The 15,538-nt window shown below is 41.9% G+C and overlaps 1 protein-coding gene across 1 annotated transcript in view; it reads left to right on the forward strand.

Annotated features, from left to right (window-relative positions):
• The first annotated feature begins 3,941 nt into the window (after positions 1-3,941).
• Positions 3,942-15,538, forward strand: part of LOC115169163 (voltage-dependent calcium channel beta subunit-associated regulatory protein-like) — a 37,258-nt gene continuing 25,661 nt past the window's right edge. The window contains exons 1-2 of the mRNA XM_029724661.1: positions 3,942-4,219; positions 8,584-8,655. Coding sequence (XP_029580521.1) covers positions 8,608-8,655 — 48 coding nt within the window. The 5' untranslated portion in view covers positions 3,942-4,219; positions 8,584-8,607. The remainder of the gene's footprint in view (positions 4,220-8,583; positions 8,656-15,538) is intronic.

The following is a 15,538-nucleotide window of genomic DNA, read 5'->3' on the forward strand; positions in this document are numbered from 1 at the left end:
AGCAAGTCCCCACAGCAATGTTGCAACATCGAGTGGAAAGCCTTCCCAGAAGAGTGGATGCTGTTATAATGGCAAAGGGGGGACCAACTCCATATGAATGCCCATGATTTTGGAATGAGATGTTCGATGAGCAGCTGTCCACATACTTTTAGTCATGTAGTGTAGTTAGACAAGCTTGCTACACTAACTTGATTTTTAGGCTATTGACCAAATGGCTTCTTGGTAGCTAGTTATGAGGTTGGGAGATAGGTTCCCAATCTGGGAACCAGGTAGCCTAGTGGTTAGAGCACTAGGGCCAGTAACCGAAAGGTTGCTACATTGAATCCCCAAGTTGACAAGGGTAATAATCTGTCGTTCTGCCCCTGAACAACCCACTGTTCCTAGGCCGTCATTGTAAATAAGAATTTGTTCTTTATTGACTTGCCTAGTTAAACAAAGGTGAAAAAACGTCATAAAATTGCTATAATAGTATTAAAGAGAAACAACAACAATACTTTTCTTTATTTTTACATGACAAATTGTCATGCCCTGACCTTTTATTCCCTATTTGGTTAGGTCAGGGTGTGACTAGGGTGGGAAATCTATGTTTTCTATTTCTTTGTTGGCCTGGTATGGTTCTCAATCAGAGGCAGCTGTCTATCATTGTCTCTGATTGGGGATCATACTTAGGCAGCCTTTTTCCCCACCTTAGTTTGTGGGATCTTGTTTTTGCATAGGTGTTGTGTTGCCTGCAGAACTTTACGTTCGTTTTTGTATTTTGTCGGTGTTCATTTTAAAATAAAGTAAAATGTTCGCCTACCACGCTGCACCTTGGTCCAATGTTTACGACGAACATAACACAAATCTGAGGGAGCCCTTGCCCCTGTGCCCCCTATGGGCATGCTGCCTCTGCACCTTTTGGTCTGCCATGTACTGTATGGAGCTCACGCAGCCCATGTTTCACCTGTTGACCAGTCTGCCCTGTACCAAGTTTGCGCCTGCCCGGTATCCAAACATGCATGGCTTGAGATGCGGTCACCGGTTGAGTGTGTGTAGCTAGCTACCTAGTTTAAATATCATCAGTACTCCCACAGCAGCATAACGTTTGAGTAGCACTTGATAACACTTGATTTACATTATCATCAATATTCGGTGTGGTTGGCTGATATGAACAGCAGAGGGAAGCAGAAAAACAGAGAGGAGTAGCTGCATCAACTACCCTCTGACTCAACTCCATCCCTTCTTCAGTTGAGAGCAGCAACACAGGTAGTCTAGACCTTAGCTAACCACAAACCCTAAAATAGCCACACAAGCCACTAGCCAGCCAGCCATACAGTTGAAGTCAGAAGTTTACATACACCTTAGCCAAATACATTTAAACTCAGTTTAACAATTCCTGACATTTAATCCAGGTAAAAAAAATACCCTGTTTTAGGTCAGTTAGGATCACCGCTTTATTTTAAGAATGTGAAATGTCAGAATAATTGTCACGTCCTGACCATAGTAAGTTGTTATTTTCTATGGTAGAGTAGGTCAGGGCGTGACAGGGGGTGTTTGTCTGTTTTTCTATTTCTGTGTTCAGTTTCTAGTTTAGTATTTCTATGTTGGTTTTTGTTTGGCATGACCTCGAATTAGAGGCAGCCGGTTGTCGTTGTCTCTAATTGGAGGTCATATTTAAGTTGATGTTTTTGTGGGTGATTATATTTTGTGAGTCCTCCTGCGTCACGGTTAGTTGTTTTGTCCTTAGGTTTATTTTGATATTGTATTAAGTTTCACAATCTAATAAATATGTGGAACGAAACAAACGCTGCATTTTGGTCCGATCATTCTGACAGCTGTGACAATAATAGTAGAGAGTGATATATTTCAGCTTTTATTTCTTTCATCACATTCCCAGTGGGTCAGAAGTTTACATACACTCAATTAGTATTTGGTAGCATGCCTTTAAATTGTTTAACTTGGGTCAAACGTCTCAGGTAGCCTTCCACAAGCTTCCCACAATAAGTTGGGTAAATTTTGGCCCATTCCTCCTGACAAAGCTGGTGTAACTGAGTCAGGTTTGTAGGCCTCCTTGCTCACACACACTTTTTCAGTTCTGGCCACTCCAATACCTTGACTTTGTTGTCCTTAAGCCATTTTGCCACAACTTTGGAAGTATGCTTGGGGTTATTGTCCATTTGGAAGACCCATTTGCGACCAAGCTTTAACTTAACGATGGTCATTATGGCCAAACAGTTCCATTTGTGTTTCAACAGACAAGAAAACATTTCTCCAAAAAGTACGATCTTTGTTCCCATGTGCAGTTGCAAACTGTAGTCTGGCTTTTTTATGGCGGTTTTGGAGCAGTGGTTTCTTCCTTGCTGAGTGGCCTTTCAGGTTATGTCGATGTAGGACTCGTTTTATTGTGGATATAGATTATTTTGTACCTGTTCCCTCCTGCATCTTTCACAAGGTCCTTTGCTGTTCTGGGATTGATTTGCACTTTTCGCACCAAAGTACATTCATCTCTAGGAGACAGAACACGTCTCCTTCCTGAGCGGTATGACGGTTGCGTGGCCCCATGGTGTTTATACTTGAGCACTATTGTTTGTACAGATGAACGTGGTACCTTCAGGCGTTTGGAAATTGCTCCCAAGGATGAACCAGACTTATATAAGAAAAAATATAATATTTCTGATTTCTTTTGATTTTCCCATAATGTCAAGCAAAGAGGCAGTGAGTTTGAAGGTAGTCCTTGAAATACATCCACAGGTACACCTCCAATTGACTCAAATGATGTCAATTAGCCTATCAGAAGCTTCTAAAGCCATGACATTTCCTGGAATTTTCCAAGCTGTTTAAAGGCACAGTCAACTGTGTGTATGTGAACTTCTGACCCAGTGGAATTGTGATAAAGTGAATTATAAGTGAAATAATCTGTCTGTATACAATTGTTGGAAAAATGACCTGTGTCATGCACAAAGTAGATGTCCTAACCGACTTGCCAAAACTATAGTTTGTTAACAAGAAATTTGTGGAGCGGTTGAAAAACGAGTTTGAATGACTCCAACCTAAGTGTTTGTAAACTTCAACTGTATATCATGAGTTAGAAGATTATGAATATTATATTCTATAAGCAGGACCTGTTTATTCTTCCGGTATTTTATGTTCAGGAAAAGGAAAAGATTTTGGTTACTTGAGTAAAAGTAAAAAGTAAAAGTAAACGCTATCAATCAGATTTCTTATATTAAGCAAACCAGACGGAAACCAGATGGCACAATTTTCGTGTTTTTATATTTGCAGATGGCCAGGGGCACACTCCAACACTCAGACATAATTTACAAACGCAGTAGGCCTATTTGTGTTTCGTGAGTATGCCAGATCAGAGCCAGTATGAATGGCAACGCGTTCTATTGATAAGTGCATGAATTGGACCATATCGCTGTCCTGCCTAAGCATTCGCATTGTAACGAGTACTTTGGGTGTCAGAGAAAATGTATGGGTCTAAAAAGTACTTGTTTTCTTTAGTGGAGTAAAAGTTGTTGAAAATATAAAGACTCAAGTAAAGTGCAGATACCCCAAAAACTACTAAAGTAGTACTTCAAATTATTTTTACTTAATTGCTTTACTCCACTGCCTTTCAGGAACGAACCTGGCCCTTGAATTCTGTCCCCACAAGTAGTCAGACAACACAGAAATAAGAATGCCACAATTGCCACATACAGTAAAATGTTCTTGACCTGTTCACAATAGTGCTATGGTGCAACACTACCACCATGCGGGCATGAAACAAAACTGCATGAGATATGATCTTTTCATGGGCATAAATTACCTCCATTATTTCATTATCATGACAGATAATGAAATGTAATCTCATATTTTTTCAACTATCAAAAATATTTAACCTTTAAATCTCCCTGATTGTGCTTGCTGATCTGTGTTTTTCGTTTAGCAAAAGGAGAGCAATGATCAAGAAACCTATTATATCAAAATCGTTGTTTCACATCTTTGTGAGTAATGGAATAAATGGTTCCCTCGCGCGTAAACGTGCGCGCACATCGATACGTGTATATTCCATCCCACGTCTTCGTCACGTGGTGTTTTCAGGAGCGGGCTGTGGGTGTGTCTTATCGCTTGCGGTTTCATTCATAACTACAATCGGCATTTGAAGCCCAAATTAAACTATGCTGGGCAGGCTAGCACTATGGGCGTGTGATTGACAGCGTCTCCAAATGGACCACATGAAGTACCCTAGAATAAGGTAATAGCATCTCCATAGTGCCATTTCGCTTATATCCATACAGCCAGGTTGGAACCCAATCGATCTGTTGCCTTTAATGTATGATTTAATTGTATATTCTAGAAAAATGGAGGGATAGCATACAGATTGTACCCTGATACAGTTTACATTTAGTAACTTAGTCATGGCAGTTTACATTTAGTCCTGCCCTATCAATAAGTAGAATAGGCTAGACAAACTTGGGATATGGGATGATGTGATGGGGTGCGTACTTTAAAATGCAATTTACCTCACATAATATTATTGTGATATGTCTCCGTATTGCGATGAAAATGATAGAGCGTTGTGAGGTGAGCTCATGTCTGATTGTGAAGTTTGCCATAGACTATACAGTGCATGAAGCACAATTACATAAAAGGCTACAATCATTGCCAATGATGGTCAAATATTCTATATGGTATTTTGGTGATAATTCACAACGCATGGCTGTTTACCGTAGGATTATGTGTTGCAAAAAATAAGATTTCCTTGATCAGCGGTTTATCGGTGTTTCAGGAGAAAGGATGCTGATGAGCGGCACCAAAACTAGTCGCTGTCTCAGCACCAACTGTAGACGAGCGAGCGCGCTTTGGTTTTCACCAAAACAAGAGGGAAAGTCAGAAACTGGTGGAACGCTTCAATGCATGACGAGACATGCTCTAGATGTGACCTTATTTCTAATGTTTCATAAGAACAATAGAATATGCTAGAATGTCCACTGACTTTCTTCTTGTTGCTTTGCTCATATTCCAGATGTCTAGAAATGATAATGGAGATCATAGGGGGAAATATTGCTAAATTCCATTTATAATTTAAAGGTTAGAACAGCCTTTATTTAGTCCAAGGATCTGGATCACATCAGGTCACTTCACCTCCTGTGATCCATCAGCTCTCATATTTGGTGTGGGAGGCTGTTCCCTCAAGTACAGGTATAGACTTCTGCAGTTTACTCAAGTACAGACATATCCCTAATTATTTCAGGGGCAATCTACAGTCTTACAACGGTATGATTCCCCCATTTTTAATCCATGATGGTGTTCTCAAGACGAATTCTATTTCATAATCTATACTGAACAAAAACATAAACGCGACATGCAACAATTTCAAAGACTTTACGGAGATACAGTTCATATAAGGAAATCAGTCAATTAAAATAAATTCATTAGGCCCTAATCTATGGATTTTACATGACTGGGAATACAGATATGCATCTGTTGGTCACAGATACCTTAAAAAAAGGTATCCATGGATCAGAAACCAGTCAGTATCTGGTGTGACCGTTATTTGCCTCATGCAGCTCATAGAGTTGATTGTGGCCTGTTGAATGTTGTTCAATGGCTGTGCGAAGTTGCTGGATATTGGTGGGAACTGGAATACGCAGTCGTACATGTCGATCCAGAGCATCCCAAACTTGCTCAATTGTTGACATGTCTAGTGAGTATGCAGACCATGAAAGAACTGGAACATTTTCAGTTTACAGGGATTGTGTACAGATCCTTGTGACATGGGGCCGTGCATTATCATACTGAAATATGAGGTGATGGCGGCGGATGAATTGCACAATAATGGGCCTTAGGAGCTCGTCACGGTATCTCTGTGCATTCAAATTGCCATAGATAAAATACAATTGTGTTCGTTGTCTGTAGCTTACGCCTGCCCATACCATGACCCCACCGTCACCATGGGCACTGTGTTCACAATGTTGACATCAGCAAACCACTCGCCCACATGACGCCATACACATGGTCTACGGTTGTGAGGCTGATTGGACGCACTGTCAAATTCTCTAAAACAAAGTTGGAAGCAGCTTATTTGTAGCGAAATGAGCATTCAATTATCTGGCAACAGCTCTAGTGGACATTCCTGCAGTCATCACTTGAGACATCTGTGGCATTGTGTTGTGTGACAAATCTGCACATTTTAGAGTGGCCTTTTATTTTCCTCAGAACTAGGTGCACCTGTGTAATGATCATGTTGTTTAATCAGCTTCTTGATATGCCACACCTGTCTGGTGGATGGGAAGGAGGGAGGGAGAGTAACGTGAGCTAGTGTGTCCCGTCCATTTAAAAGTAATGGGGTTTACAAAATGGTCTGTTTGAAACATTTTAACTGGGCTCGTGGAGCAGCTTGTACGAAGTGTTACATAAAATAAAGTGCACACTTGGGGATGTGTCATAGTTGTTCTGAGCATGAATCCGAAAACAATAATGGTTGAAAATGTAGAAGTGTTTTGGCCTCCCGAGTGGCTCAGCGGTCTAAGGCACTGCATCTCATGCAAGAGGCTTCACTACAGTCCCTGGTTCGAATCCAGGCTGTATCACATCCGGCCGTGATTGAGAGTCACATAGAGCGGCACACAATTGGCCCAGCGTCGTCCGGGTTTGGCCAGGGTAGGCCGTCATTGTAAATAAGAATTTGTTCTCAACTGAGTTGGATTCGAACCAGGGTGTTTTGAACCAGTGACGCCTTTTGCACTGAGATGCATAGCGCTAGAGCTGCCGTTTTCAAGGAGTGGGACACTAATCCAGACGCTTATAAGAAATCCCGCTATGCCCTCAGATGAACCATCAAACAAGCAAAGTGTCAATACAGGATTAAGATTGAATCCTACTACACCGGCTCTGACGCTCGTCAGATGTGGCAGGGCTTGAAAACTATTACGGACTACAAAGGGAAACCCAGACGCGAGCCTACCAGTCGAGTTAAATGCCTTTTATGCTCGCTTCGAGGGCAAGCAACACTGAAGCATGCACGAGAGCATCAGCTGTTCTGGATGACTGTGAGATAACGCTCTCGGTAGCTGATGTGAGCAAGACCTTTAAACAGGTCAACATTCGCAAAGCCGCTGGGCCAGACGGATTACCAGGACGTGTACTCAAAGCATGCGTGGACCAACTGGAAAGTGTCTTCACTGACATTGTCAACCTCTCCCTGACCGAGTCTGTAATACCTAAATGTTTCAAGCAGACCACTTTAGTCCCTGTGCCCAAGGAAGTGAAGGTAACCTGCCTAAATGATTATCGCCCTGTTGCACTCACGTCGGTAGACATAAAGTGATTTGAAAGGCTGGTCATGGCTCACATCAACAGCATCCTCCCGGATACCCTAGACCCACTCCAATTCGCATACCGCCCCAACAGATCCACAGATGACGCAGTCTCAATCGCACTCCACACTGCCCTTTCCCACCTGGACAAATGGAACACCTATGTGAGAATGCTGTTCATTGACTACAGCTCAGCATTCAACACCATAATGCCCATGACAAAGGAGCTGATCGTGGACTACAGGAAAAGGCAGGCTGAACAGGCCCCCATTAACATCAACGAGGCTGTAGTGGAGCGGGTCGAGAGTTTCAAATTCCTTGGGTCCACATCACCAACGAACTATCATGGTCCAAACATACCAAGACAGTCGTGAAGAGGGCACGACACAACCTTTTCCTCCTCAGACTGAAAAGATTTGGCATGGGTCCCCAGATCCTCAAAAGGTTCTACAGCTGCACCATCGAGAGTATTCTGACCGGTTGCATCACCGCCTGGTATGGCAACTGCTCGGCATCTGACCGTAAGGTGCTACAGAGGGTAGTGCGAACGTACATCACTGGGGCTAAGCTTCCTGCCATCCAGAACCTAAGCGGTGTCAGAGGAAAGCCCATAATATTGTCAGAGACTCCAGTCACCCAAGTTATAGATTGTTTTCTCTGCTACCGCACGGCAAGCGGTACCGGAGCGCCAAGTCTAAGACCAGAAGGTTCATTAACAGCTTCTACCGTCAAGCCATAAGACTGCTGAACAATTAATGAAATGTCCACTGGACTATTTACATTGACCCTACCCTCAATTTGTTTTGTACACTGCTTCTACTCGCTGTTTATTATCTATGCATAGTCACTTCACCCCTACCTACATGTACAAATTACCTCAACTAACCTGTACCCCTGCACACTGACTCGGTACCGGTACCCCCTGTATATAGCCTCGATATCGTTATGTTATTTGTAACTTTTTTAAACATTTTTACTTTAGTTTATTTGGTAAATATTTTCTTAACTCATCTAGAACTGCACTGTTGGTTGAGGGCTTGTAAGTAAGCATTTCACGGTAAGGTCTACTTGTTGTGTTCGGCGAATGTAACAAAGTTTGATTTAATTTGATTTTGCCTAGATAAATAAAAGGTTAAATAAAATAAAAACAGAGTTTTGGGCAGCCTGAGAGCTGTGTCGCTAGTTGTGTGCAGCAGACCCCATCCTCTCCTTCTTCTTCAATGTGGACTAGACTGGATAGTATACTAGAGTCTAACCTCTCCTCTCCTCTGCTTTCTTCTCCTCTGTCTGTCATCCTCAGGGTTAATTATTTCTGACCTGGACCATGAGCAATGACTTGCCTGTACTGACAAGCCTGACGGAGAACTCCACCGTAAGTACTACAGCTCTCTACCTCCTATCCTCTCTCCATCCATCTTGTGCTCTTCTGTACTCTCTATCGTCTCACGAGCGTTTCTTCATCCATCTCTCTCTGTCTTGTCTATGCTTTTTTTATCCTCTCTCCTCCATCTTTTCTCACACTTCTCCCTTTCTCCATCCTGGTTTTGCACCTCTCTCTCCAACCCCAGTCTTTTGGCTTCCCCTCTGTGACAGTATGACATAGGCAGGCATTGGGTTCAGAGTTACTGTAAACAGGGGCTCCACTGTTGTGTGGGATTAGCCCATTGGGTTACAGCGGGATAGTAATATGTCCTGCGGGTAGCCGGCTGGCCAGGGATTTAGCTGCTCCCACGGATTGATTGTGTTGTTCTTACTGTTGGGCTGAGTTTGTAAAAACAGCAGATTGCGTTACACTACAGTCACTCTGGCAGTGGAGGAGGTGCATGTGTGTGTGAGTGTGGACGTGTTTAACTATACTTGTGGGGACCAGAAGTCCCCACAAGAATAGTAAACAAACAACAAGTTGACCAACTGGGGACATTTCTTTGTCCCCACAAGGTCAAATGCTATTTCTATGGTGTTTAGGGTTAATTCCACCATAACTGAAGACTCAGATTTTTCACTTAAAATGTATGCCAAACAAAAACTATTTATTTAAAAGTTTAACAAATCGTACAACTCTATGCACAAGGACTACTTTTAACAATTTACACAACACATTTACTGGAAGAACTGCGCAGATGCAAAGTTTGGTAGCAAGTTTTCATTAAAACCTCTACGGGATCGGTGTCCCCCCCGTGGGACGGTTGAGCTAACGTGCATTAATGTGATTAGCAGAGGTGTGGACTCGAGTCACATGACTTGGACTCGAGTCAGACTCAAGTCACATATGATGACTTGCAACTCGACTTTGACTTTAACACCAATGACTCGTGACTTGACTTGGACTTGAGCCTTTTGACTCAACCTGACTTGACACCCTCCCCAAGCCCAAATATAAAAAATGATGCTATTAAAAAAAGTGTGCAGCGCATCAACTCTTAATTTAACGGAATACAGTTTGAATCGGACAGCAGCCAATCAAATTGTGCCAGCTGAGAAAAAGTTGTGCGTGGCAGTGCAGAGGAACGTTGGCGAGTGAATTCAGATGGAGCCCTTGGAAAGATGATACCCAAACTTATTCTTTTCAGATATAAAGATGACACTGTATCAACAAAAAATGGATTGCAACTTGCAAAACATGCGGGAAGAAAATTATAGACGGAGGCGCAACAATTTCCATCTTTGTTCGACATTTGAAGCTCCACAAAGAACGGTAAGTCGTGGCTAATATAGCCGACAGCTATATAATTTATAAATTGACTTGTGAAGCATGTAGGCTAACGTAACGCTAAATCAATGAGCCTCCACATAGTCAGTCAGTGCGGGAACGTGATCATTGCACCCAAGATTGAGCTACAACTGGCTAGGCAGTTGGTAGCCTAAATCCTACCTGATGTTACTGCTGTTCCTAATACCATTGACATACGTTAGCCTACTGTAACCACACAGAGAGTGTGTATGTGTGTGTTAAGGTTGGGCGATTGTGTACAAGCCTACATCACCCCCCATAGCAATCCTTGATAGTCAACCACTTTTTTTTTGGGGGGGGGGGGTCTTTCTCATGCCTACCCATGTATTTCCATGGAAATATAACATTTATTTGGAAAGTAATAAATATATAGATATTTTTAAAAGCATTCATGATTTGCGTGAATGTAATATACTAACTATTACTCTTGTTAAAAATATGAAATGCTATTACATTTGGTGAAGAGCACATTATGACTTGTTTTGGACTCGAAACTCAAAGTTTAGGACTTGAGAATTGACTTGATACTTGACGGTCTTGACTTGGGACTTGACTTGGGACTTAAGTGCTAAGACTTGAGACTTACTTGTGACTTGTAAAACAATGACTTGGTCCCACCTCTGGTGATTAGCATGACGTTGTAAGTAACAACAACATTTCCCAGGACAAAGACATGTCTTATATGGGCAGAAAGCTTAAATGCTTGTTAATCTAACGGCATTGTTCAATTTACAGTAGCTATTACAGTGAAAATACAAAACTTTTATCACGGCAACTGGTTTGATACATTCAACTCTGAAGGTAAATAATGTACTTACATTCAGTAATCTTGCTCTGATTTGTCATCCTGATGGTCCCAGAGATAAAATGTAGCATAGTTTTGTTTGAAAAAATACTTTTATATATTCAAATGTGGGAACTGGGTTCTACAGTTTTAACCCATGCTGTGTCTTCCCCCCCTCTATAGTTATTTACTTGAAAATGTATCAATTGACCAATTCGGCACATTTGGGCAGACTTTTATTTTTATTTTATTTATTTCACCTTTATTTAACCAGGTAGGCTAGTTGAGAACAAATTCTCATTTACAACTGTGACCTGGTCAAGATAGAGCACAGCAGTTTGACACATACAACAACACAGAGTTACACAGGAAATAAACAAACAATAATACAGTAGAAAAAATAAAAATCTATATACAGTGAGTGCAAATTAGGTAAGATAAGGGATGTAAAGGCAATAAATAGGCCATGGTGGCGAAGTAATTACAATATAGCAATTAGACACTGGAATAGTAGATGTGCAGAAGATTAATGAGCAAGTAGAGATACTGGGGTGCAAAGGAGCAAGATAAATAAATAAATACAGTATGGGGATGAGGTAGTTGGATGGGCTGTTTACAGATGGGCTATGTACAGGTGCAGTGATCTGTGAGCTGCTCTGACAGCTGGTGCTTAAAGCTATTGAGGGAGATATGGGTCTCCAGCTTCAGTGATTTTTGCAGTTCGTTCCAGTCATTGGCAGCAGAGAACTGTAAGGAAAGGTGGCCAAAGGAGGAATTGGTTTTGGGGGTGACCAGTGAAATATACCCTCCAGGAGCGCATGCTACGGGTGGGTGCTGCTATAGTGACCAGAGAGCTGAGATAAGTCGGGGCTTTACCTAGCAGAGACTTGTAGATGACCTGGAACCAGTGGGTTTGGCAATGAGTATAAAGCGATGGCCAGCCAACGAGAGTGTACAGGTCGCAGTGGTGGGTAATATATGGGGCTTTGGTGACAAAACAGATGGCACTGTGATAAACTGCATCCAATTTGTTGAGTAGAGTGTTGGAGGCTTTTTTATAGATGACATCGCCGAAGTCGAGGATCGGTAGAATGGTCAGTTTTACGAGGGTATGTTTGGTAGCTTGAGTGAAGGACGCTTTGTTGCGAAATAGGAAGCCGCTTCTAGATTTAACTTTGGATTGGAGATGCTTAATGTGAGTCTGGAAGGAGAGTTTACAGTCTAGCCAGATACCTAGGTATTTGTAGTTGTCCACATATTCTAAGTCAGAACCGTCCAGAGTAGTGATGCTGGACAGGCGGGCAGGTGCGGGCAGTGATTGGTTGAAGAGCATGCACTTAGTTTTACTTGCATTTAAGAGCAGTTGGAGGCCACGGAAGGAGAGTTGTATGGCATTGAAGCTCCTCTGGAGGTTAGTTAAGACAGTGTCCAAAGAAGGGCCAGAAGTCAAGTAACCAAGGGCTATATCTATTCCTGGTACTACATTTTTTGAAAGGGGCATGCTTATTTAAGATGGTGAGGAAGGCACTTTTAAAGAATGACCAGGAATCCTCTACTGACGGGATGAGGTCAATATCCTTCCAGGATACCCAGGCCAGGTCGATTAGAAAGGCCTGCTCGCTGAAGTGTTTTAGGGAGCGTTTGATAGTGACCGCAGACCTGTTACGGATGCAGGCAATGAGGCAGTGATCACTGAGATCTTGGTTGAAAACAGTAGAGGTGTATTTGGAGGGCAAGTTGGTTAGGATGATGTCTATGCGGGTGCCCGTGTTTACGGATTTGGGGTTGTACCTGGTGGGTTCATTGATAATTTGTGAGAGATTGAGGGCATCAAGCTTAGATTGTGGGACGGCCGGGGTGTTAAGCAAGTCCCAGTTTAGGTCACCTAGCAGCACTAGCTCTGAAGATAGATGGGGCGCAATCAGTTCACATATGGTGTCCAGGGCATAGCTGGGGGCAGAGGGTGGTCTATAGCAAGCGGCAACGGTGAGAGACTTGTTTCTGGAAAGGTGGATTTTTAAAAGTAGAAGCTCGAATTGTTTGGGTACAGACCTGGATAGTAAGACAGTACTCTGCAGGCTATCTCTGCAGTAGATTGCAACTTAATACAACTTGATGCAACATTTTACAACAACACCACCAACTGGACTGGATCTCTGAGATCATCATTCAATCACCCACGTGGGTATATGCTCCTAAAATCCAATGCGGAGATGCAGCGCGTCAAACGTCAGAAATATAACCAAGTTTATTTTATTTATTCTATTTTAGCGCCTGGCTACGCAGACGCTCGTGAGCAGTTTAGATTAAATGATTGAATAACATGTATTTGTACATTTATTTTGCAATTTGAGCAGTGTGGAGAATGTAAAGGAATGTTTCTTAAACTTACAGAAGGCAGAACAAATTCTCCAAAACGAAATATAAGTGTTGATATTAGTTGGCAGGGGTCTTTACATCCACACTATTGTGTTTTGATGTATTTTGTTTCTTTTTAAGACTTTTACTAGTAGATGTTTTCTAAGACCCCTTACTATCTGCTTGACCAGAAATCAAAGCCTTTGCTTATTCCACATTTTTAGGATGGGGAAAATGGTGGAAACATTTAAATATATGCCTTAATTTCTAAAGAACATAGACTCTTAGCTTTTATTTGACACCCAATTTGATATGCTCCTATGAACGTCACATGTTGGTGCTCATGGGTCCTTTTACATGGAAATGATCTATTACTATGTTGTAAAACACATACTTCTCTACACACACTTTTTACATGTGTCGCCAAGGGTTCTTTCCTACTGAGCCTTGCACATAATAATGGATGAACACAATGTGATAAGATTAATGAGTTACCTATATAAGCATCTGCCTCAGATTCCAAAGGTTGCATGTTCGAATCCAGTGAAAAAAAGTTGTTTTTAGATATTTTTGTTTTAAGACTATCCCAAACCTTAACTCAGAATGGTTAATGCCTAACCTTAATAATTGAGTTATGCCTGAGCTTATCCCTGACCTTAAAAATTCAGAATGCATGCCTTAACCTTAAACGCTTTGAAATTTGACGTTTGTAACAACTTCGAAATTTGACATTTGAGAAACATGGATGAACGTCTAATTCTGACATAAGACTGTGAGAGCTGGTAGGAATAGATATCCAGCAGTAAAGTATGCTTTGGAAATGCATTATGTCTTCACACCATGTTTTTGTTTATGTGGGAATATATTGCCAAGCCAACAGCTTAGCTACATGAGTAGTAATTGATTATTTTCATTTTGAAGTCCGAATAACTATTTGTGTCCCATTAATGTGACAGCTCAGCAGTGTAATATTTAATGAGTCTTGTTAATACAGAAAGATGTTCTAAGACACACACACACACACACAGTAATATTAATACTCTGTCTTCCCTAAGTGATCCTCTGGATTATAACCATAACGTTAATTAGATCCTTAATTCAATTTCCCTGCACATTTGACTGAGGTGGAAATGAGTCCTCCATAGGCAGAAAATGGAAATAGGAGAAGAAAAGGAGGGAAGATAGGGGGCGACAGGGTGTCGTCACCAGGAGGAGGCAGTCGGATGTGAGCAGTGAGAACCAGACTTTTCTGCTGATGTCATTTTATCAACTGATTCTGATAATGGAGAGCATTTAAAGCCTATGACGAAGCCGTTCTATATTTAATATCAGTTAACACACCCCTCTACTCTTATTAAGACAGAGAGGACAGTAATAGATTAGCTCTGATATAAAATATGCTATGAATCATGCTAAGATTGATCATTGGGTGAAAAACAGAACACAACATATTACGGATGTGGAAGCCCTCTAGACCAGTGTTTCCCAACTCAGGTCCTTGAGTACCCCCAACAGTACATATTTTTGTTGTGGCCCCGGACAAGCACACCTGATTCAATTTGTCAACTAATCATCAAGCTCTGTTGTTTATTACAGGGGCAGGCAAATGACAGGTCAAGGCAGACAGGGGTCGATAATCCAGAGTAGTAGCAAAGGCACAGGACGACAGGCAGGCTCAGGGTCAGGTCAGGCAGAGGTCGGTAATCCAGAGAGCGAGAACAAGAGAGACTGGGGAAAAGCAGGAGTAGAGACAACCCTGGTTGACCTGACAAACTAGACTAACAGACAAACAGAGAACACAGGTATAAGTACTCAGGGGATAATGTTGAAGATGGGCAACACCTGGAGGGGGGTGGTGACAAGCACAAGAACAGGTGAAACAGATCAGGGCATGTAAGTAACTAACTTCCTTAAAGTAACTAACTTTGGCCTTCCGGATAGCCTGAGTGCACTTATTTCTTATTTGCATGAATGAGAGCCAGTCAGCCTGAGTATCCGTGTGCCGAGCCTTTCGCCAAATTCAATTCTTGAGGTGGAGTAACTCTGCAAGATCACGGTCGAACCAGGGGCTGAACCAGTTTTTCATTTTCATTTTCTTTATGGGGGCGTGTTTGTTAACAATACATCTGAAAATATCAAAAAATAATGCCCAAGCGTCTTCGACAGTAGGGATCAAGCTGATTCTATACCATTTTAAAGAGGCCAGTTCATGAAGGAAGGCTTGCTCATTAAAAAGTTTTTTACCAAGCGTATATGACAAATCAGGACCGGTCGTTTCACTGAGCAGCCATTACGAACACATGCTGTAAAACAGTGATCACTAAGGTCATTACAGAAAACATCAGACTGATACCTATCAGGATTATTTGTGAGGATAACATC

This window comes from Salmo trutta, chromosome 31, assembly GCF_901001165.1.
Source record: "Salmo trutta chromosome 31, fSalTru1.1, whole genome shotgun sequence".
Taxonomy (NCBI): Eukaryota; Metazoa; Chordata; class Actinopteri; order Salmoniformes; family Salmonidae; genus Salmo; species Salmo trutta.